The sequence below is a fragment of the Coregonus clupeaformis genome, chromosome 17, assembly GCF_020615455.1.
Source record: "Coregonus clupeaformis isolate EN_2021a chromosome 17, ASM2061545v1, whole genome shotgun sequence".
In the NCBI taxonomy this organism is placed as follows: Eukaryota; Metazoa; Chordata; class Actinopteri; order Salmoniformes; family Salmonidae; genus Coregonus; species Coregonus clupeaformis.
Window position 1 is genome coordinate 44,793,948 of NC_059208.1, and position 23,467 is coordinate 44,817,414.

Genomic DNA, 23,467 nt, shown 5'->3' on the forward strand with positions numbered 1-23,467 from the left:
ACACAACATGCAACAATTTCAATGATTTTACTGAGTTACAGTTCATATAACGAAATCAGTCAATTAAAATAAATAAATTAGGCCCTAATCTATGTATTTCACATGACTGGGCAGGGGCGCAGCCATGGTTGGATCAGAATGAGTTTTTCCCCACGAAAGGGCTTTATTACAGACAGAAATACTCCTCAGTTTCATCAGCTGTCCGGGTGGCTGGTCTCAGATGATCCCGCAGGTGAAGAAGTCGGATGTGGAGGTCCTGGGCTGGCGTGGTTACATGTGGTCTGCGGTTGTGAGGCCGGTTTTACGTACTGCCAAATTCTCTAAAACGACATTATGGTAGAGAAATTAACATAAAATTCTCTGGCAACAGCTCTGGTGGACATTTCTGCAGTCAGCATGCCAATTGCGCGCTCTCTCAAAACTTGAGACATCTGTGGCAATGACAAAACTGCAAATTTTATAGTGGCCTTTTATTGTCCACAACAAGGTGCACCTGTGTAATGATCATGCCGTTTAATCAGCTTCTTGATATGCCACACCTGACATGTGGATGGATTATCTTGGCAAAGAAATGCTCACTAACATGGATGTAAACAAATTTGTGCACAAAATTTGAGAGAAATAAGCTTGTTGTGCGTATGGAAAATTTCTGGGATCTTTTACTTCAGCTCATGAAACATGGGACCAAAACTTTACATGTTGTGTTTATATTTTTGTTCAGACTACATGAAAGACAGGAAAATCACATTTTTTACTGCACTGGGCCTTTAAGCAAACCTGGCACTTGAACCAACTATGAGAAGTCGACATTTGATTTACAGTACTTACGAATAAAGTTCAGGCGGTTAATGAGGTTTTGCGACAGTCGGATATACAGGGCCTTTTGAAGTAGCTTTAGGGGGGAGGGGCTTTTAGCAACAAATTACAGAACTAGACCACACCTTACGCCAAGTGTTAATCGTCGCCACTTCTTGCTTTGTATTTAATTTGTCATGTCAGTAAAGGAAAATCTAAACAAATGATCATGGTGTACAGTGATTCATTTATTGTCTGGTAAATGTCAATAATTATTTCACATAATCTACTCATACAACCAATCCTTCAATTCCTTCTGGGCCGCCTTGAAACACTTCATATATTTTTGTCCTATAACTTCTTGTTCTCTGCCTCTCTTGCTTTCTTCTCCTACTTCTGTCTCTTCTCTGCTCCATCTTTGATGGAGTCTAAGAAAGAGAGCGATACACATCTTTACACTGAGTGTACAAAACATTAAGAACTCTTTCCATGACATAGTCTGACCAGGTGAATCCAGGTGAAAGCTATGATCCCGTATTGATGTCACTTGTTAAATCCACTTCAATCAGTGTAGATAGGAGGAAACAGGTTAAAGAAGGATTTTTAAGCCTTGAGACATGGATTGTGTATGTGTGCCATTCAGAGGGTGAATAGGCAAGATACAATATTTTAGTGCCTTTGAACGGGGTATGGTAGTAGGTGCCAGGTGCACCAGTTTGTGTGTCAAGAACTGCAACGCTGCTGGGTTTTTTCACGCTCTACAGTTTCAATGTGTATCAAGAATGGTCCATCACCCGAAGGACATCCAGCCAACTTGACACAACTGTGGGAAACATTGGAGTCAACATGGGCCAGCATCCCTGTGGAATGCTTTCGACACCTTGTAGAGTCCATGCCCTGACGAATTGAGGCTGTTCTGAGGGCAAAAAGGGGGGGTGCAACTCAATATTGGGAAGGTGTTCTTAATGTATGGTACACTCAGTGTAGTTAAACATACCAAACCCAAGGAGATGTGTTTGTCTGTGGTGAAGATGTACAACAAGACTAAGGTGTGTTTGTGTTCCCTGTATTCGGTGTGTGTCTTTGTTTTACCGCCAATCTGTCTTCCATCTGTAAATGGAAAACAGGATGTAGATGGAGACACTGTAAACTCTCTCAACAGTAGCTCTTAAACATTGTACAACAAAGAACAAGATATGATTAGCCAGACTGGGAGTGTGGGAAAAGGTCTAGAGAAGTTTCTGAGCAGTAAGAGAGATGTTTGTGGACTAAACACTTTGAACGGTATGGATTAGAAAGTATTTATAACTACGTTATAAAGAAGTCTCTTACCTCAGAACGGATCTTGCTCTGTGCGGCCTCCAGCTCTCTGTTGCTCGTCTCTCTTGAGGAGCCAATCATTAGTGGCACTCCTCATGGAGATCTCCATCTTCCTCTCCATGTCTAATTCCAATTTTTTTAGTCTCAACTCTTCCTTGTTCTGACTTACATTCCCACTCATGGGTTAACCTCTGGATCTTTTCTTCCAATGTCAGGGTCCAATGTATAAATTGTGATACAAACTCTCGGATGTCCTTCTGTAGCATAATTTGGAGATTATGCCAGTTCTCCGTCTGGTTCTGTCCCTCCATTTCTATCTTCTTGCTCTCCAACTCAGATCTCGCCGATTTCAGCTCTGTTCGCAATGTCTTCTCCATCCTCTCAGAACTTCAGATGGTAATACATTTCTTCTCCCTCTATCTCCAAGCTCTTTATCTTTGCCCACTACATGTCGTTCTCCTTCTCCAATTCCGCTATCTTCATTGTCAGACTGTTAAATAGCTATCACTAGCCGGCTTCCACCCAGTTACGCAACCCTGCACCTTAGAGGCTGTTGCCCTATATACAGTTGAAGTCGGAAGTTTACATACACCTTAGCCAAATACATTTAAACTCTGTTTTTCACGATTCCTGACATTTAATCCTAGTTAAATTCCCTGTTTTAGGTCAGTTAGGATCACCACTTTATTTTAAGAATGTGAAATGTCAGAATAATAGTAGAGAGAATGATTTATTTAAGCTTTTATTTATTTCATCACATTCGCAGTGGGTCAGAAGTTAGTATTTGGTAGCATTGCCTTTAAATTGTTTAACCTGGGTAAAATGTTTCAGGTAGCCTTCCACAAGCTTCCCACAATAAATTGGGTGAATTTTGGCCCATTCCTCCTGACAGAGCTGGTGTAACTGAGTCAGGTTTGTAGGCCTCCTTGCTCGCACACACTTTTTCAGTTCTGCCCACAAATGTTTTATAGGATTGAGGTCAGGGCTTTGTGATGGCCACTCCAATACCTTGACTTTGTTGTCCTTAAGCCATTTTGCCACAACTTTGGAAGTATGCTTGGGGTCATTGTCCATTTGGAAGACCCATTTGCGACCAAGCTTTAACTTCCTGACTGATGTCTTGATGTTGCTTCAATATATCCACATAATTTTCCTTCCTCATGATGCCATCTATTTTGTGAAGTGCACCAGTCCCTCCTGCAGCAAAGCACCCCCACTGCATGATGCTGCCACCCCCGTGCTTCACAGTTGGGATGGTGTTCTTTGGCTTGCAAGGCACCCCCTTTTTCCTCCAAACATAATGATGGTCATTATGGCAAACAGTTCTATTTTTGTTTCATCAGACCAGAGGACATTTCTCCAAAAAGTACGATCTTTGTCCCCATGTGCAGTTGCAAACCGTAGTCTGGCTTTTTTATGGCGGTTTTGGAGCAGTGGCTTCTTCCTTGCTGAGCTGCCTTTCAGGTTATATAGATATAGGACTCGTTTTACTGTGGATATAGATACTTGTGTACCTGTTTCCTCCAGCATCTTCACAATGTCCTTTGCTGTTGTTCTGGGATTGATTTGCACTTTTCTCACCAAAGTACATTCATCTCTAGGAGACAGAACGCGTCTCCTTCCTGAGCTGTATGACGGCTGCATGGTTCCATGGTGTTTATACTTGCGTACTATTGTTTGTACAGATGAACGTGGTACCTTCAGGCATTTGGAAATTGCTCCCAAGGATGAACCAGACTTGTGGAGGTCTACAAATTTTTTTTTGAGGTCTTGGCTGATTTCTTTTGATTTTCCCATGATGTCAAGCAAAGAGGCACTGAGTTTGAAGGTAGGCCTTGAAATACATCCACAGGTACACCTCTAATTGACTCAAATGATGTCAATTAGCCTATCAGAAGCTTCTAAAGTCATGATATCATTTTCTGGAATTTTCCAAGCTGTTTAAAGGCACAGTCAACTTAGTGTATGTAAACTTCTGACCCACTGGAATTGTGATACAGTGAATAAGTGAAATAATCTGTAAACAATTGTTGGAAAAATTACTTCTGTCATGCACAAAGTAGATGTTCTAACCGACTTGCCAAAACTATAGTTTGTTAACAAGAAATTTGTTGAGTGGTTGAAAAACAAGTTTTTTAATGACTCCAACCTAAGTGTATGTAAACTTCCGACTTCAACTGTACATAGATTTGGAATCACTGGCCACTTAAATAATGGAACACTAGTCACTTTAATAATGTTTACATACTGCTTTACTCATCTCATATGTATATACTGTATTCTATTCTACTGTATTTTAGTCAATACCACTCCGACATTGCTCGTCCTAATATTTATAAATTTCTTAATTCCATTCTTTTACTTCTAGATTTACATTTAAGTCATTTAGCAGACGCTCTTATCCAGAGTGACTTAGTTAGTGAGTGCATACAGATGTGTGTATTGTTGTGAATTGTTAGATACTACTGCACTGTTGGAGCTAGGAACACAAGCATTTCGCTACACCCGCAATAACATCTGCGAAATGTGTATGTGACCAATAACATTTTATTTTATTTGTCAGCGCAATCTCCTTTCCACCCTCCATGTTCTCTCCGTTCTTCACCTCTTTTAGAGCAGCTATCTCCATCTTCTCTCTGTCTATCTTCTGCTCTCCCTGAGAAGGGAGTTGGGCCATCATAGTGAGAGAATCTTACTTTCATCCCTGTTGTGCTTTGTCTCTGAGAGGGATTGTGCCACCATAGTTAGAGAATATTTGATGTCCTGAGTTTCAGATACCTGAGGAACCTGAAATACACACACACGTATGAGCTCCCTCATTTATAGCCTCAGGCACATATTTAACACACTTACTGAAGGACTTGGTCATGTATAATGTAGGCTATTCCTATAATCACACATTTACATGCTGTATTAAGACAGAGTACAGACTCAGTTTGTCAGCGCCTTGTCGGGGCTCTCAACTGTCTCAGCCCTGCTGTCCAAAACCACATTTTTAAAGTCGAGAAGTTAATATTGCTGTGTTTTCTGAAAAGCTATTGAAAACAGATATTTCAGTTATAGGCTACTTACACGTGGGCGTCTGGTCCTAGAACAACTTGCATGGTGTGGTCGCACCACCGGCGTTCTGCATGGAGGGGCCATTTGAGAGTAAAATGTAATTTAAATCAATTCCAGATTACGTATTTATTTTTACTTACAGTAGGCCTTGGTATACATGGGCGCTGGCTGCACGATGCTCTCGTCTCTGATATTGACCCCTCATGATTATGGGCTCAAATCAAGAAAAACAGCTCCTACTAATGAAAGACAAACACTGCAGGTAGCCTAAAATGTCCATGTCTGATCCAATCCATGTTTGTTGGAAGAATGCTGAACTTTGACAATGTAGCTACAACCCTAGAATTAGAAGTCATTGGCTGAGTTTACACAGGCAGCCCAATTCTGATATCTTTCCCACTATTGGTCTTTTGACCAATCAAAGATTTTCACATCAGATCTTTTTCATAGCTGATCTGATTGGTCAAAAGACCAATTAGTGAAAGAAAGATCAGAATTGGGCTGTCTGTGTAAAGCAGCCATAGTGGCATCAGCACTGCAAATAATTACAGCTCTTTTACAGTGATACTAGAGGACAGGTTGTCATTAAATTAGTTAAAATAGTATTCTGTTCTCCAATTCAGAATTCATTTTCAATTGATTACAATATAGCCATAGCAGCGTTATTCCATATTAAACTACTGAATGAACAATAGTCTATCCTTTATGCAACTGAAAAACTGTAGAAATCTATTGCATAACAAATTAGTTTACTATGTATATGTAATCGATGTGACTCACATTTTATTCAATTATATATCCAAAATGCCCCCACAACAATTTATCAACAAATGTTAAAGAAAACCAAGAAAATAAAGATTTAAAAAACTATTTCTGATTTATTGAATGAGTCATGCATTTAGTTGACATTATACAAGGTATTTCTCTGTACCATGTGTATGAGAAAAACATATAATAAGGAAGATTAAATGGTAAAAGGGTTAGCGTTCTGATACAAAGTGGGCAATATTTCTTCCCCTGTACATTCTAAATGTCTTTAGTATCAAGGACGAGGGACTCGTTAATTTACTAGAATAAATGCTTTGCTTGGTGTTAGAGGTGGACCAATTCCGTCTAAAACCATGTCTCTTTCAGGAGGGCACAATGTTCAGAACTTGGAAGGCAAAAATCTTACATGTAGAGCAGACATTTTTCTATTCAAAACTATAGTGTGATCTATCCAATACATTTATCTGTAGCAATCTGAACATATTTCTGCACTGAATATACCCCCGGACAAGCATTTAGCTGGTGTGACACTGGACAAGGACACAATTCTGCTTCGCCGTGGTTCAGAATGGGAGAGACATCAAAATTAACTCAGGTTTGACAGAACCCGCTCCAGCAAAGATAAATGCACTTTAGAGTAATTTACATCATTTTACAGAATAATGTTAGGGTTGGAATAAATGAAGGGAAAGGCAATGAAGTAGTATTTACTTTAGAGTAAGCAGGAGTGTTTAAACTTTTGATAAAAGCACTTCCTGGGTACATGACCTGCATGCCTTTTTCCCCCAACTGTTGCATTGATAAAAGTTGTATGTTTCAAGGCATCGGTTTGCTCACAGGAATGACTTCATTTTGGAGAGACAAGTTCTCTGTCACTTTTGCTACACACAAAAGCCACCCACCAACGACATAGCTTTCAAACATAAAGACATGAGCCGGTATTATAAGTTATAGGCCATCCACGCATGTCGCTTTTGAAACAGCTCTCTTCAATACTGAATACATATGTGTTTGAGACCGAAAAAATTAAATAAAATCGGTTTAGTAGAGTATCATAAAAAAAACATTCACATATCAAGGAAGTTGACTTGTGATAATGAGCTCATACTGTTCAAAACACGGAGAAATAAACAGACTAAGACAGACAGAGGAATGATATCACTCCCATTATTTACATGGTCTGCTCAAGGACAACCCTCTCTCTGGATTGGCCTGAGTTAGTCACAGGAATGCAGCCCAGAGCCAACCAGAGAGGGACGTGTTGAGCATTCGTTAAATATGCAACCTAAGTTAAAACAACATACAATAATAATGCGTTAATATACACAGTTAGAGATGAAAGACGAACATTAGTGGAACATCAATGTTGAGTTTTTTGCATAAATCCATTGCAATTGTTTTGTATATGTAACCACAGGTAGCCATTTTGGTTCAACATAACTGTCATTAAGTGCATGAGGCTCATCACTACGCTAGCGTTCCTTCAAGTATGATGCTTTAAAGAGTGACACTAGCAAAGCAAAGACCTACATGATGTATGTTGGCATGACACAGTCGGCATATTCAACAGTACAACATTCTGCCCTTTCCTGATGGTTTCAGATACTAGGCAGACTTGCCTGGTGCTTATTCAGTAAGGACAAGAGTCCCTAGATAACTGAACTGTGATGACAGAGAACAGTCTCCTTTCTATTCATGGCCTTTCTATCTGTAACACTAAGTACAGATGTGCTCTACTGGATGAGCCCCAGTTGTCTGAAACCCAGATTGAAAATGAAACTGCTCCTTTTAAGGATGGGAAGAAAAACACATACAACCAGCAGCTTTGCTGCATGCTTGGACCCCTAATAAGAGACGAGTTGGTCCTAGTTCAAACTTCCAGTTTGAAATTTAAACATTGTTCAAAACGAATCAAAACCTTGGAATAAAGAGTTGTTTTCCAGACAGATAACACTCATACACCAATGGTTTTTAATAGTCCTTTTTTCTCCCCTCTCTTTGGGCTGGCTCATTCTTGTTAACCACAGAATTTTCAGAGAAGAAGGAAAATGTCCGTTAGAAAACCCCAGCAAATTATGTCTTGTGCTTTCTTTGTCGTTACATAGTGGCTTCAACTTCTCAAAGTCCATTTTGTTCTAAGAACAATGAAAATAAGTACATATATTCGATATGTACCTCTTTGTGATTCGCTCTTGCACAATTGAGCCACAGGACTTCAACAAACAGTTTTGTCATTTGTCCATTCTGAGAAAACTCTTCTGGGCACCTCTGAATATAGACCACGCCCTCTCCAATGTTGCCCCTCCCCCTTTTCAATTAAGTACCTCCTCTGATATTGATACTTAATCCTTTTCGTGTGTGATTTGAACTGTGCGTTATGCCTCGTTTTAGAACAGTCAATGCGGTAAAAGTCCTATGGATAGGAGGACAAGATGAGGTGCAGACTCCCCCTCCACAAGGCCAAAATAAGGAGGGGGAAAACAGAAGTCCATCTAAGACAAAGAACATATCAAGTTTGCAAACAGATCCTGTAGCACTAATCTATACATGAGTCCATTTTCGTAGATGTGCTGCTATGGCAAGCACACATGCGTGAGTCCATATGCACATGTTCGCCACCATCTGTGTGTGTACACGATTGCTTGCTCTCCCATGTGGTTGTCCCATGTAGTTGAGTTTCGTGTCTTGGTGTTGAACTGTTCACATGATGCCGTTGGTGAAGTACTGGAAGCCGTCGTAAAGCTTGGTGGTGATGGAGCGCATGGAGCCATCCACCATCTGCTCCACCAGCACCTGTAGCTGCTCCTCTGTCAGGCTCATGTGGAAACGCTCCTTCAGGTAGCGGATGGTGCTGGAGCCATGGAAGCAGGGCAAGTGAGAGCCTGGTGGGGGAGGAGAGACCCAGGGAGAGGGAGTCAGAGGAGTTGCAATAGCAATACCATAGAGAAACCAGACAGAGGGCAGAAAGACCATATAAATGGAAACCACCACAACACACTGATCATGCTAATATACTGTTTTAGCTAACAGTACCTTGCTGCATGATCTCCACTATTTGGACCACCTTCTCCATGTGTTTGCGAGCAGCTATCAGGCCCTGGAGCATCAGCATCTTGTAGTAGTTGAACATGTCTCCATCCAGGCCTCCCATCACCTGAGAGAGAACCACGGACAACAGAGGTTAGTCTTTACACATACAAAACCGACAGGTTATGCAGGCTACTGCAGATAAGCAGCAAACTCAATGTCGCTAATAGCATCTTTGAACACACCAACAAATGTATGTATTTATGTAGTGAACATTGTGACATTAATAACTAAATTGTTAGGCAGCTAGCTGTATGATCAATTCCACATTGCGTTCTCCGGTTTACATTTTAATGTGACAATGCACATTCACTGATTTATTTGACTCACATCCACAAATTCGCTGGTGAGCTTAAAAGCAGAGGTCTCAAAGCCCAGGTTCCTGGGTGAGCTGGACAGGATGAAGCCAAAGTCAATGTGGATAATGTGGCCCTCAGAGTCCAGGAGGATGTTGCCATTGTGTCTGGAGAAAGGAGATAAGAAGGGGGAGTGAGTAAAGAGTACAGGAATACAGGAGAGGGTGGGATGTGGTAGTTGATATTATTGGCAAAAGATCTGAATTGAGCTGCCTGTGTAAACGCAGCCAAACAGGCTCAAAGATGCAGGAAGCTAAGAACAGGGGAGTAATAGTACTAGTGAAACTAAAGGAGGGATGAGAAGGGAGGGCTGCCCACCTGTCTTTGACCTGCAGCAGGTAGCAGATGAGGCTGTAGCCGGCGCAGCTTTCCACAAAGTTGCGCTGGGCGGTGAGGAAGGCCTCGGTGGTGTAGCTGCCGTGCTCCTGCAGGAAGTAGTCCAGCAGAGACAGCTGGCTCTGCTTCCTCACCTGGAGCACAGACACAGCATTCCATTAGAAATAGCAACCGAAACGGTATTCCATTAGAAATAGCAACCGACACGGTATTCCATTAATAATAACTACCGACACAGCATTCCATAAGAAATAGCTATTGACACAGCATTCCCTAAGAAATAGCTATTGACACAGCATTCCCTAAGAAATAGCTATTGACACAGCATTCCCTAAGAAATAGCTATTGACACAGCATTCCCTAAGAAATAGCTATTGACACAGCATTCCCTAAGAAATAGCTATTGACACAGCATTCCCTAAGAAATAGCTATTGACACAGCATTCCCTAAGAAATAGCTATTGACACAGCATTCCCTAAGAAATAGCTATTGACACAGCATTCCATAAGAAATAGCTATTGACACAGCATTCCATAACAAATAGCTATTGACACAGCATTCCATAACAAATAGCTATTGACACAGCATTCCATAACAAATAGCTATCGACATGGTATTCCATAACAAATTACTACTGATAATAGCGTGATCAAACTGTTACTTATTTTATCCAAATCTTTCATCCCAAGAGGGCAGTCGTACCGGATTACTTAGCTAAACAACCTCTGCTTGAATGTATTGTTAGGCAACTTTGTCATGAGATTTCAAGTGCGCAATTGGATTAATCTCATTTTCAAAACGTGCTCACCTGGTGCAGAGACACAGCGTTCAGTACGGGCTCGATCATCCCGCTGTCCGATGACATCACCAGGATCTTATAGGGCTTGATCCACAAGGGGACACGCTCCTGCTCCCAGATAGACTGGAGAGGAAGGGGGAGAAGTAGAGCGAATTAGTGAATGTTAATTATTATTATTATTATTATTATTATTATTATATTCAGAGCATTTCTGTGGAATGGGACTGTGGAGGGTCACGTACCTGTAGTTGGCTGAGCACCTGGAAGGCCAGTAGCTCCTGCCGCAGGTCGTCCCCACACTTCACAATGACCGACAGCAGCCGCCAGTTTGGCAGGTGACCGTAAGGGGAGCCCTCCCTTATCCGCCTGAGGAATGGAGAGAGAGCGGAAGGAAATAGTGAGAAACAACAAATGACTTTACAATGCCACTGTGTTGTTCTTCGCTGCACTAAGTGGCCTAGACATGTATCCTCAGGGGGGGATTGTGTATGCCCATCCATTTCTGTGTCCCTTCTATTAGTTCTATGTACCAATCACCCACCTGACTTTCTCCTGCCAGGGCTCCTTGAGCGCCACAGCGGACGGGTCCTCCGGATCTTTCCGGAACGTGGTGGGGGTGTGGGCCAGGTTCTCTGACAGACGTCGCCTAAGACAAAAGAAACATGCTGTTGTAAAACCTCTATCCAGACCATAGCGATGGACCCAAAACATGAAACTATAACAAGCAGTGCTTGGACTTGGGCCGGAGCTGTCCGGAGCGCTGTACCGGCACCTCCAATTTTTGGGGAACTGCCGTCTCCTTTAGAAAACAAAGTGGCCCATCACACAAAAGCAGCAAAAAATATGCAAAAAAAGGTTGATCCAAGTGGAATGAAGGCAGGATCTGCATTGATTAGCAATGGAGTATGCATTCATATCCTGATTCCTCTTTGTTCAAGCTTATTTGACATATCACCAGGATCTTATAGGGCCATCACTAGCACATTAGAGGCTGCTGCCTATTGATAGACTAGAAATCACTGGCCACTTTAAGAAATGGAACACTAGTCACTTGAATAATGTTTACATATCTTGCATTACTCATCTCATATGTATATACTGTATTCTATACTATTCTACTGCATCTTAGTCCATGCCGCTCTGTTATTGCTCGTCCATATATGTATATATTCTTAATTCCATTCCTTACTTAGATGTGTGTGTATTGGGTATATGTTGTGAAATTGCTAGATATTACTTGTTAGATATTACCGCAGTCGGAGCTAGAAGCACAAGCATTTCGCTACACCTGCAATAACATCTGCTAAACACGTGCATGTGACAAATAAGATTTTATTTTATTTGACTAGTCTGTGAATCCAGTGTATGTGTCCCAGTAGACAGTTCGAGTTTGAGAATGCGCCAGCCTGAACGCGCAGGATGCGATGTTCCAAATTGTCAAATGAGGTCATGAAAATCCAGGAAATCTTAACAATTCTACATTTCAGCCCTGATCAGAATTATGTCTACCCTTCAGCGCGTCTGTGTGCTGTGGATCATCTGTGTGTGTGTGTGTGCCAGTGGAAGTAGGCCATTGACCAAGGGGAGAGAGACATTTCAGCAGCAGGTGGCCTATAAAATAATGATAGACTAACTAAATAGCCAACTCAAAACATAATTAGCCTTGCTACAAGCTATCTCGCTAGTTAATGCTTAGGCCTATAGCTAAAAAGTTAATGTCGTTGACTCGTTGTAGCCTTTCCACCGGCAATGTTGAGAAATACATTTTACACCGTTATTTGAAAGCTGGAATTCCCCTCTATTAAACAGTAGTCAATGTAATTCCGACGTTAAAAATATTCTAAGAATAGCCTAATTGACAAATATCTCCCCTGAAACAAATATTTTAGCCTTATAAAGGTTAGCTACCTTGCTTTTAAGTAGCCTACATTATCAATTTTATCCCTGATTCATTGAATGAGGGAATAATTCTATGAAGACAAAAGTATTTGGTTGTAATGTTGCAATATTTTATTTCAAGGGTGGTCAACCGTCCTCCAACAGAGCTACTGGTTGTGCAGGCTTTTGATCAAGCCATGCTCTAACACACCACATTGTAGCCTAAACATCAGCTGCTCAACAGGACCTTTATAGGCAGACTCTTGTGCGTTTCAGGGCTGGATCAAAAGCCTGCATACCCAGTAGCTCTCCAGATGGAGGGTTGATCACCTGTTTTATACAGTAGCCTAACAGTGCAGCTATTTTACTTTGTGGGGGGTTAAGTGCCATGATCAAGGGCACAACGGCAGGAGATAGTAGGCCTACATGGGTTCAGAGACCAGCAGCCTTCTAGTGTCAATACCACATTTATTCTGACTTTTCATGTAGGCTACAATTATTGGTCATGGAAATTTGGTTGAAAGTCATGGGAAGTCATGGAAAAGTAATGAAATTCCATCTGTCAAAATGTGTATGAACTCTTAACAGTGAATAATCAGGAGATAGCATAATGTCATTTGGGAATTTCTGTGAACATCTAATGGACCGACTTGAAAAAGGACCGCTCCTGCTTTCATCCCAAGTCAAGCAAGTAGGGCTGTGGCGGTCACGAAATTGTCAGCCAGTGATTGTCAAGCAAATAACTGGTCGGCCTCACGGTAATTGTCCGTTAATTAACAAACACATTTAGCATCTCCTGGCTTCCACAAATAGCCTACAAGCCATTTGAAAAAGTCTAATAAATCCATGTAATATAGCATATACCTTCACAAAAAATCCATTATTTATTTTAGACAGGTCTAAAGAAGCATGATATGAAGAAAATGTAGTCTATTTCAGAAGAAAATAATAGCATACTCTGAGTTGTCCTTATGTTAGGTCCTGATGTGGCTATGCCAAATGGCGGTGGGCTACACTAGTTCAATTAGCAGACAAGATTTGCTTAGAATTCCGTGGCATTATTTTATAGTATGAAGAATACAATAAATATAAAATAAATATTTTAACCAAACGATTTGAAGGAGTGCGCACATGCGGCTATTCTATGTTGAGCGGTTAACAAAGAAATAGGTACTCCTACATGCTTAATTTAGAGTTATTAATGTAACTTTAGTTGTTCTACAAACGTTGGGCTATATGTTTAGATTTTTAATACATTGTAAGGCTGCATGATGAGACTAATGATGATTTGAAAAGTCGCTTGAAAGGCATGAGCTCAGCTTTTTTTTTTTTTTTTTTTTACACACTCCAATAGTCTCTCATTCACAATTTGACAAGCACTTGATAATGCCTTGAATTTCACAGTGGCAACCCCTTTGTGGCCATAAAGCACCCTAAAATAAGCCATGCCTTTTGCGGCCCAGAGTGCTGCGTTGTTCTCTTCTCCCTGAGTGTGCTGCGCAATCCAAAGCGTCTCTCACTCACACGGCTCTCCGTCACGTGATCGGGTCTTTCTCACAGGCTACAAGTTAAGACAGACACATCGGGGACGCAACTGCGTGCGTCCTTATCCAATTCCGAAGTGCATATTGAAGATATTGGAAGAACTGTCCACATTTACTTTTCGTCAGCCAACAAGATGAGTAGCCCTAACGACCAGCAAAAGCACTAGCCTATGTCAATCTACTATCCCCCATAGTACAAAAGTCGACCTATTCTATTCTGTGCGAGAAATAAATATTCCAAACATAGTCTGAGACAGTTGTGGGGTGCAATAGATCCCAAATTAATACAACCACTAGCATCAAATAAACTTTTTTATGCAATGTGGCTGATGCAACAGATCAGAACGTTTAGCTTAAAATGTTGATAAACTATTCGTCTATTTCTTCACATTATAAGTGCAGCAATGCGCATATGGCAGTAGGCTATAAGCGTGAATGTTCCATTAGCGGAAAACACCATTATCAAAAGTCACTGCAAATGCAATTATGCATGTAATGCTTTTATTATAAAAGGTGCATTTTTATGGTGAACATTATCTTCCCCAAACTTGAAACTCACACACTGCTTATATGCCAGTTAGGCTCTATACCCCTTGTAAAGCGGATTAATGTGCTTAATTTTAAGAAGTTATTTGGCTACTTTATTTGTGATACAAACCTTATTAAAACATATAAGCATATATGGGCTAGGCTACATGAGGTGTGCCGACTGATTCGAACAAGTCGCAAAAAAAAGGCTTTGTTTCTTATGCTTGGCATCGTTCACAAGTGATAATATATAATTCACAAGTGATCGGCTAATATTGTCACCCATCAGACTATTCTTGATTTAATCTGGTCTTTACATATACTAAATGATGTGTGTGACATTTGAGTACCAGTCAGTTAGCAAGTTTGGTAGGCTACTAATGACCATCAGCAGCATCAGAGCTTGGAGAAGCCTAATTACCGTGACTAAACGGTCATGTGGAATTTGACTGCCTTCATGACTCGTGACCGCCTGTGTGGCGGTAATACGGTCACCGCAACAGCCCTACAAGCAAGTCTTAAAAGAGAAGCTACAAGCTAGCACAGCAATTCTAGCTGACAGTGACCCTGTACCTGATGTCGCCGGCGGCGATGAAGACTGGCTCCTTGCTCTCCGTGCTGGTGATGCTGTCCACAGAGAACTGGGAGATGTTGTCACTGCTACTGGTGTGGCCTTCTGGGAGCTGGAACCATAGAAGGACCCCAGGGTTATAGGACATTCAAATCTGATTCACTCCCACTTCTCCTACACCCTAGTCATCAAAATATGATGAAAGTCACAGTGCCACCACGTGGTTGCCACGGGTACCTACCTCCACTTGCAGCTCGCCGATGTCGTCCACGGCCCAGGCCTCGTCGTCGTTGTCATAGTTGGGCACGGTGGAGAAGCTGCCGGCGCGCTGCTCGGCTGTGATGCCAATGCACTCCGGGAGGAGGTTGTCCGCAGAGCGGGCGCTGCGGATGCGCGTCTCCGGGATGCGCACAGGAATGGCGGACGTCTCGAAGCTCTCGCACTCCAGCACCTCCACGTAGATTATGTACGGGGCCTGAGAGGATGGGGAGAATTAAGAAGTCAGAGGTCATACTTAGGGAATGGAGTTCTAGAGCTATTTTTTAAAGGTACATTTAACCAGGAAGTCCCATTGACAAAGAGCATTGGGGCCCGCTCCATTTAAACTCCAGGCACCTCAGGAAATAACAAACTAACAAATTAGTTAACTAAAAGGTTTCAAACTACTAGGCCTTCTGGTCACCTTGTTTTTGGAGCCTTTGTAGTGTGTGTGTGTGTACCTCCATATACAGGTATATTACAACAAGTCGCCTCACCTTGTCTTTGGAGTTGAGCACCACGGCCTGTGTGTGGGGCACGCGCACCACGTGGTGGTCGAAGGCTGCAGTTGGCAGCCAGACGCGGGCGGGCAACTTGTGGTTGAGCACTAACAGCTCTGAGGTGAGCTGCTTGGTCTTCTGCTCCTTGGTGGGCAGTGTGGCCAGCCGCTTGCCGATGCCCATCAGAGACTTGATGAACTCCCTCTGCGGGGTCAGGCGCAGCGGCTACAGCAAGGAGGAGAGAGGTTAGATCAAGACATGTCTTTTTGTTTTGAAGAAATGTACAGCAAGTTACAGCAAATGACAAGTGGCACAACTTTTCCGGGTCCCTCCTTCAATAACTACTCAAATAAGAGGCTGAGAAAGGAGGGAGGACAAAGATGGTATGATGGGAAATGAAAGAGGGATGTTTTAGTTGCATAATCAAAAGAAAGAAAACCAAGGGAGGTATAAGACTAAAAATACATGGCCAAAGGAGAACGAAGCAGAAAATTGAGAATTTATGTAAACCTATTGCAGTACCACATACTAGCACCAGGGGTCAGTATCACAGTGGTTAAAATTAGGGAGTCGAGAGAAACGCAGATGCCAAACAAACTCTGGGGCCTTGGGGATGTTTAGTCCCCACTTATGGTGTCCAATATCTTCATATCTAAAGTATGAACAATATTCAATACCATTATAGTAGGTCAAAGTACAAATCTAGGAAGTCCTTTGTTTTACAGTCCACCATTAAAGTGGAACAGACAGCGTTTTAACTACTTTGCAGATATGAAACAAACAGACAATCATAATATCAGTAAAAATATATATCTAATTCCCAGTTTATGCTACAAAACCGACTTAATAAAGTTATTAAAAATAGGTTGTATTTGAATCAACATTCCATTACGTACACTAAGGCATTGTTGGTAGAATAGATGGATGCAGTTCAATGCATGATTAATATATTTTCAATAAATTTCTTGCTATCAGGTTGTAAATCACAGCTGGCCAGGTACATTGTACATTTGGACAAAAACGGACAAATGTAACTAAGGATGGGAATGTCAATACAATCAAACTAGCAAGGGCAATGATCACAAGTCAGTCATAACGTGGCTAATAGGCTAGCGTATCTATTTTTGTAGCAAGGTAAAAACATGGAGCCTAACGTTAGCTAGCTAGCTAGCTAGCTGCTAGGAGGATGTCATGTCATTGGAGGAGTGGGTGAGTGACTGACTTCCCCCCCCCCTCATTGTGTTTCGGTGGTTATACACAGCTAGAGATGTAGGTGTCAATTGGTTAGCTAGCAAGAACTAGAACAACTTATCCAGTTAGCATATCTCTTGCGTTCGCAAATTCACTCTGGCTATCTACTCCGAATTCGTCTGTGTGCCAGAGCGCAGAATAACTGATGAATTTACGAACGCGCCAGAGCCGCAATATGACCGTGTCAGTAATAGTCACAAACGCTCTGGATCAGGGTTTCTCAAACTCTTTCCCGGGGCCCCCCTTGGCTGCACGTTTTGGTTTTTGCCCTAGCACTACATAGCTGATTCAAATAATCAACTCATAATTAAGCTTTGATTATTTGAAACAGCTGTGTAGTGCTAGGGCAAAAACCAAAACGTGCACCCAGGGGTGGGCCCCAGGACAGAGTTTGGGAAACCCTGTTCTAGATAACATGTAAAACAGCCTAACCAGCTCTGCTAGGGCGAGTAAAATGGTCAGAGAGAGGTGTTCTCTTATTTGTGTCTGAAAGTAGCTAGCAAGCTAGCCAACTTTAGCCAGTTAGCTTGGGTGCTTGGTTGGGACAAGCATGCATCATAGGCAGGCAAGCTGCAGAAGGACGAGTAGGTTACAATTCCCCATCGTTTATCAGTGCAATTTTGACAGCCAACTACCTGAAAAGGTTTGAGGGTTTATCTAATGTTCCTTCGTTAGATTTTAGTTAATCTTTCTCTGGCTAGCATTAGTTGTTGATCTTGTTGATGTGCAAAACTGAGGAAGAGAGCCTACCTTTTCATGACAATTTGATCAATAGGACTGTAAAGTTCCCAAATGTAAGAGGACGCCCATGGTTTTGACATATTTGCAGAAATCCATTCAGGTGTAACGTTATTTAGTGGCTTTTGGCGAATCTGTTCTAATTATCTGAAGTCGCAACTGCCTGTAAACACACAGTCCAGTTCAAAGTGAATGATGGCAGGCCTGTGTGGCAAATGGCTTGTTTGCATAAAGGCCTACTGTAGCTCTGATTGGCTATGGTGCACCGGTCTGCATATACTCCGGTCCTGGACGAGACAGATGTTATTAGGTTTTATTTACTGTAGTGTCTATTAAAAATTGTCCAAACGCACAGCCGCTTTCCCACTCTATATTGCTATAGAATTTTCATAAATGCCTTTCTATACGTAATTCCCAAACATTCTAACGTGAAACTGACCATATCTAAGTGCTTTCTTGTCAGAAAATGTATTAAAAAATAAAAAAGTAATTCTTCCTGGGAGGGTGTATATGAAAATATTTTAATAAGATTTCATGTTGCTAAAATGCTGTCAGTTCCACTTTAAAATTAGATAACATCTCAATCATAAGGTTACTATTTAAAAACACACTTCATTTTTAGTTTTTTATGGAAACAATGAATCAAGCTCCAATTAAGTAGGCTAACATATGGGACAGTTAATTTTTGTTAAAATACATAACACAAGAAAAAGCTTAATTAGTCAATTCTTAGATAAAAAGGTATACTCAGCGAAATTATGTTGCCATGAGCAGCACCACAGATATTGAGATGAGTGAGATGAAAGACTTCATTCTCACAGTTACAGCGTGGTAGCCAGGGGACCAAAACAGTGGAGAAGTTGAGCCTCGCGCTTCAATTTTATTTTATCTTTATTTAACCTTTATTCAACCAGGTAAGCCAGTTGAGAACAAGTTCTCATTTACAACTGCGACCTGGCCAAGATAAAGCAAAGCAGTGCGATAAAAACAACAGTTACATATGGGGTAAAACAAAGTCAAAAAATACAACAGAAAATATATATACAGTGGGGAAAAAAAGTATTTAGTCAGCCACCAATTGTGCAAGTTCTCCCACTTAAAAAGATGAGAGAGGCCTGTAATTTTCATCATAGGTACACGTCAACTATGACAGACAAAATGAGAAAAAAAATTCCAGAAAATCACATTGTAGGATTTTTTATGAATTTATTGGCATATGATGGTGGAAAATAAGTATTTGGTCAATAACAAAAGTTTCTCAATACTTTGTTATATACCCTTTGTTGGCAATGACACAGGTCAAACGTTTTCTGTAAGTCTTCACAAGGTTTTCACACACTGTTGCTGGTATTTTGGCCCATTCCTCCATGCAGATCTCCTCTAGAGCAGTGATGTTTTGGGGCTGTCGCTGGGCAACACAGACTTTCAACTCCCTCCAAAGATTTTCTATGGGGTTGAGATCTGGAGACTGGCTAGGCCACTCCAGGACCTTGAAATGCTTCTTACGAAGCCACTCCTTCGTTGCCCGGGCGGTGTGTTTGGGATCATTGTCATGCTGAAAGACCCAGCCACGTTTCATCTTCAATGCCCTTGCTGATGGAAGGAGGATTTCACTCAAAATCTCACGATACATGGCCCCATTCATTCTTTCCTTTACACAGATTAGTCGTCCTGGTCCCTTTGCAGAAAAACAGCCCCAAAGCATGATGTTTCCACCCCCATGCTTCACAGTAGGTATGGTGTTCTTTGGATGCAACTCAGCATTCTTTGTCCTCCAAACATGACGAGTTGAGTTTTTACCAAAAAGTTCTATTTTGGTTTCATCTGACCGTATGACATTCTCCCAATCCTCTTCTGGATCATCCAAATGCACTTCAGACGGGCCTGGACATGTACTGGCTTAAGCAGGGGGGACACGTCTTGCACTGCAGGATTTGAGTCCCTGGCGGCGTAGTGTGTTACTGATGGTATGCTTTGTTACTTTGGTCCCAGCTCTCTGCAGGTCATTCACTAGGTCCCCCCGTGTGGTTCTGGGATTTTTGCTCACCATTCTTGTGATCATTTTGACCCCACGGGGTGAGATCTTGCGTGGAGCCCCAGATCGAGGGAGATTATCAGTGGTCTTGTATGTCTTCCATTTCCTAATAATTGCTCCCACAGTTGATTTCTTCAAACCAAGCTGCTTACCTATTGCAGATGCAGTCTTCCCAGCCTGGTGCAGGTCTACAATTTTGTTTCTGGTGTCCTTTGACAGCTCTTTGGTCTTGGCCATAGTGGAGTTTGGAGTGTGACTGTTTGAGGTTGTGGACAGGTGTCTTTTATACTGATAACAAGTTCAAACAGGTGCCATTAATACAGGTAACGAGTGGAGGACAGAGGAGCCTCTTAAAGAAGAAGTTACAGGTCTGTGAGAGCCAGAAATCTTGCTTGTTTGTAGGTGACCAAATACTTATTTTCCACCATAATTTGCAAATAAATTCATTAAAAAATCCTACAATGGGATTTTCTGGAATTTTTTTCTCAATTTGTCTGTCATAGTTGACGTGTACCTATGATGAAAATTACAGGCCTCTCTCATCTTTTTAAGTGGGAGAACTTGCACAATTGGTGGCCGACTAAATACTTTTTTTCCCCACTGTATATGTGGTCCTCTGTAGCTCAGCTGGTAGAGCACGGCGCTTGTAATGCCAAGGTAGTGGGTTCGATCCCCGGGACCACCCACACACAAAAATATATGCACGCATGACTGTAAGTCGCTTTGGATAAAAGCGTCTGCTAAATGGCATATTATTATTATATTATTATATATACAGTGTGTGCAAATGTAGCAAGTTATGGAGGTAAGGCAATAAATAGGCCATAGTGCAAAATAATTACAATTAGTATTAACACTGGAATGATAGATGTGCAAGAGATAATGTGCAAATAGAGATACTGGGGTGCAAATGAGCAAAATAAATAACAATATGGGGATGAGGTAGTTGGGTGGGCTAATTTCAGATGGGCTGTGTATGATCGGTAATGCTCTTACTTACAATGCTCTTACTTGTTGCAGAAATTGACCCACTATGCTGTTAACTTTCTGCATCTACGTCATATCGCTGAGTCCACCTTAAATACCAGGTCGGCCAATTTTTGCCACATGAACTACTACCAGATTGGCATGATTGTTGCTTAGGACTACCAAGTAAAATGTGTAAATGTGTAATTATGACTGACTTTACATGTGACAATGGAGATTTCCATTCAAAATGTTCCCATACTATCCTCTCATTCAGTACAAGCCACTCCAGGTGTCTTTACATTTAGCGGTGTCTAAATTTTTTGGGGGGGAAAACCTGAAGCAAGTTATCCGATTACAGAGAGAAAACAACCCAAGGGGTTGAGAAACCGTTGCACTACATTCCAATGTCCATACTAGTATACTACAAAGAAATCATGCCCAATACATACACTAAGTAGTATGCTGGTTGGTGTGGACATTGAAACATAGCCTAGAGGTGGCATTGGCACACACACCCGTTAGGCCTATTCAAAACCAAAGATTTTCCAGGATGAGGAACCCGTTTTTCATTGCATTTCCGTAGTCTTTTTGTGATGACAAGCAAACCAAACAGCTTCCTTTGCGTTCTACTTTTGTAGTCAAATATCAAACGCCTTTCCTGTGAAGTGTCTTTTTCTGGACCATGACCAAACGTCATGACTTCCTGAACATCACTTCCAGAGTGGACAGGACGTTCTATTGAGGAAGGGTCGCTGGGATCTGATTTCCCTATTCAAAACAATAAATCAACTGTTCTAAACAGAAAAAAATGAACAGATTCTGGACCAGTGCTTAACAAGGCACAATAATTAATCTGTGTTCAAAACAAATAAAGTGTCTGGGTAACACTTCCGAAAATGTAATTAATAGATTTGAAAAGTATAGTGGATACCTGCTCTATGATGTAGAGCAGAATCCTGTTGCTGTTAGGGTCGGCACAATTACCATATAACATTTTATTCGTCACGCAACAGACGTCATCAAAGCGCGCAACAGAACAGTGTACTGTCTACACTTGGTTTGTTGTTTTTAAAGTTTTAATTAAATCGTTTTTAAATCATAGCTAAAGTTTGTATTGCAACGGATTCCGCGACACGGTCAGCTTTTACAGCGGAGACCACAAGTTTGTGTCCCGGATTCCTGTGAAGTAGCAGTTAGCCATCATGAAAACGGAGCAGGCTAACACTAGCAGTGCTAGCTCACCAGTGTTTTTATCCACGGCTGGGCACAAATGCGTCAGGTGAGAGATGTTTTCCACGCAATCACACAATGAAGATAAGGTTGGACTGGAAAATGTACAGGGATTTGTCTGCCCTAAATGCACCATCATCAAGCAGCTTAGGGAAGAGATCGTCCGGCTGTTAGCTCGGCTGCGAGAAAAGGAGAACCGGCTTTCTTCCGACCTTGCTGTAACCCAAGCAAATCAAGTCTCCGTTTTAAATGCCTCCTATAGCAAAGCTGTCGATGAGTCGGGCGGCGTTGATCTGTCCCAATCCAACGGACAGATGTTAAGGTCAACTCCGCGGCCCATGCGTGACTGGACACTCGCAAGGCGTAGGAGATAGGGGAGGCAGTCTATCCGAGAAGATCCGTTCCAGCTATCAAACAGCTTTGCCCCGCTTGAGACGGACCTACCAGCCCCGGAAGTCAACAGGGATCCTGGGTGTATACCAACAGCCGGCAGTCGCCCAGTGGCACCCTCCCCACGGCCACCGCAGTTCAGAAGGTCGCTTCCCCATCGGATTCCATCACAACCACCATCATTGTGGGCAGCTCGATGGTGAGAGATTTTGGCCTGCCTACGATCTGTGGACCGACCAAGGTCCTCTGTCACCTAGGAGCCTGTGTCCATGACATCACCTCCCTTCTGTCCACGGTTCTGGCCAACTACTCCAATATTGACACCATCGTCACTCATGTAGGTTTTAACAACCTTTGTTTTAGGCGATCTGAGGAACTGAGGGAGAACTACAAAAATGTTTTAAACACCCTCGCTAGCACAGGGAAGATAATAATTATCTCTGGCCCCATCCCGTGCTACCAAAAGGGTTCAGAATGTTTCAGCCGACTCTTCGCCCTGAACGAGTACCTGAAGAAACTTTGCAACGACAGGAATGTCTCTTTTTGTAACAACTTTGCTGTAGGAGCAAACAGCACTTTTTAAAAGAGACGGGATTCACCCTATCCGCAGGGGTTCCATTATTATTTCCAGCAACATTGCAAACTGTTTTAGAGACTGATGGACAGGGTCTGGTAGTGCTCCAGTTCTCCCTGTCAGAATAAGCAACAGAGGACTTGGAAATCAACTCCTGTAGAAATGGCACTATGGTTATTGTTAGTAACCGAATTTACAGTATGTTCCTTTAACTTCGCCTTCTAGTGGTTGTAACGTTACGTGGTTGTAATGTTAATCATTTGGTTGTTATTCCATTGGTTACCTCGAGGCAGATGCTCCAGGGGCAGAGTGGCCCACACTCATTGAATATGGCAGTTTTAAATGTTAGAGCAATCACAAGTAAAACCTCTCGTGAATGACCTCATTACTGAGCTCAAAGTTGATTGCATGTTTCTCACTGAAACATGGCTGTCATCAGACTGTAGTGCCGCTCTTATTGAAGCCTCCCCCCACACTAC

The 23,467-nt window shown here is 41.9% G+C and overlaps 1 protein-coding gene across 1 annotated transcript in view; it reads right to left on the reverse strand.

Moving 5' to 3' along the window:
• Positions 1-6,027: 6,027 nt before the first annotated feature.
• The window catches only part of LOC121586888 (phosphatidylinositol 4-kinase beta), a 37,353-nt gene continuing 19,913 nt past the window's right edge, over positions 6,028-23,467 (reverse strand). The window contains exons 3-12 of the mRNA XM_041903922.2: positions 15,799-16,026; positions 15,285-15,518; positions 15,046-15,155; positions 11,064-11,168; positions 10,765-10,888; positions 10,532-10,645; positions 9,705-9,856; positions 9,361-9,493; positions 8,977-9,097; positions 6,028-8,825 (exon numbers count right to left, since the gene is read on the reverse strand). Of these exons, the coding sequence (XP_041759856.1) occupies positions 8,644-8,825; positions 8,977-9,097; positions 9,361-9,493; positions 9,705-9,856; positions 10,532-10,645; positions 10,765-10,888; positions 11,064-11,168; positions 15,046-15,155; positions 15,285-15,518; positions 15,799-16,026 (1,503 nt within the window). The 3' untranslated portion in view covers positions 6,028-8,643. The remainder of the gene's footprint in view (positions 8,826-8,976; positions 9,098-9,360; positions 9,494-9,704; positions 9,857-10,531; positions 10,646-10,764; positions 10,889-11,063; positions 11,169-15,045; positions 15,156-15,284; positions 15,519-15,798; positions 16,027-23,467) is intronic.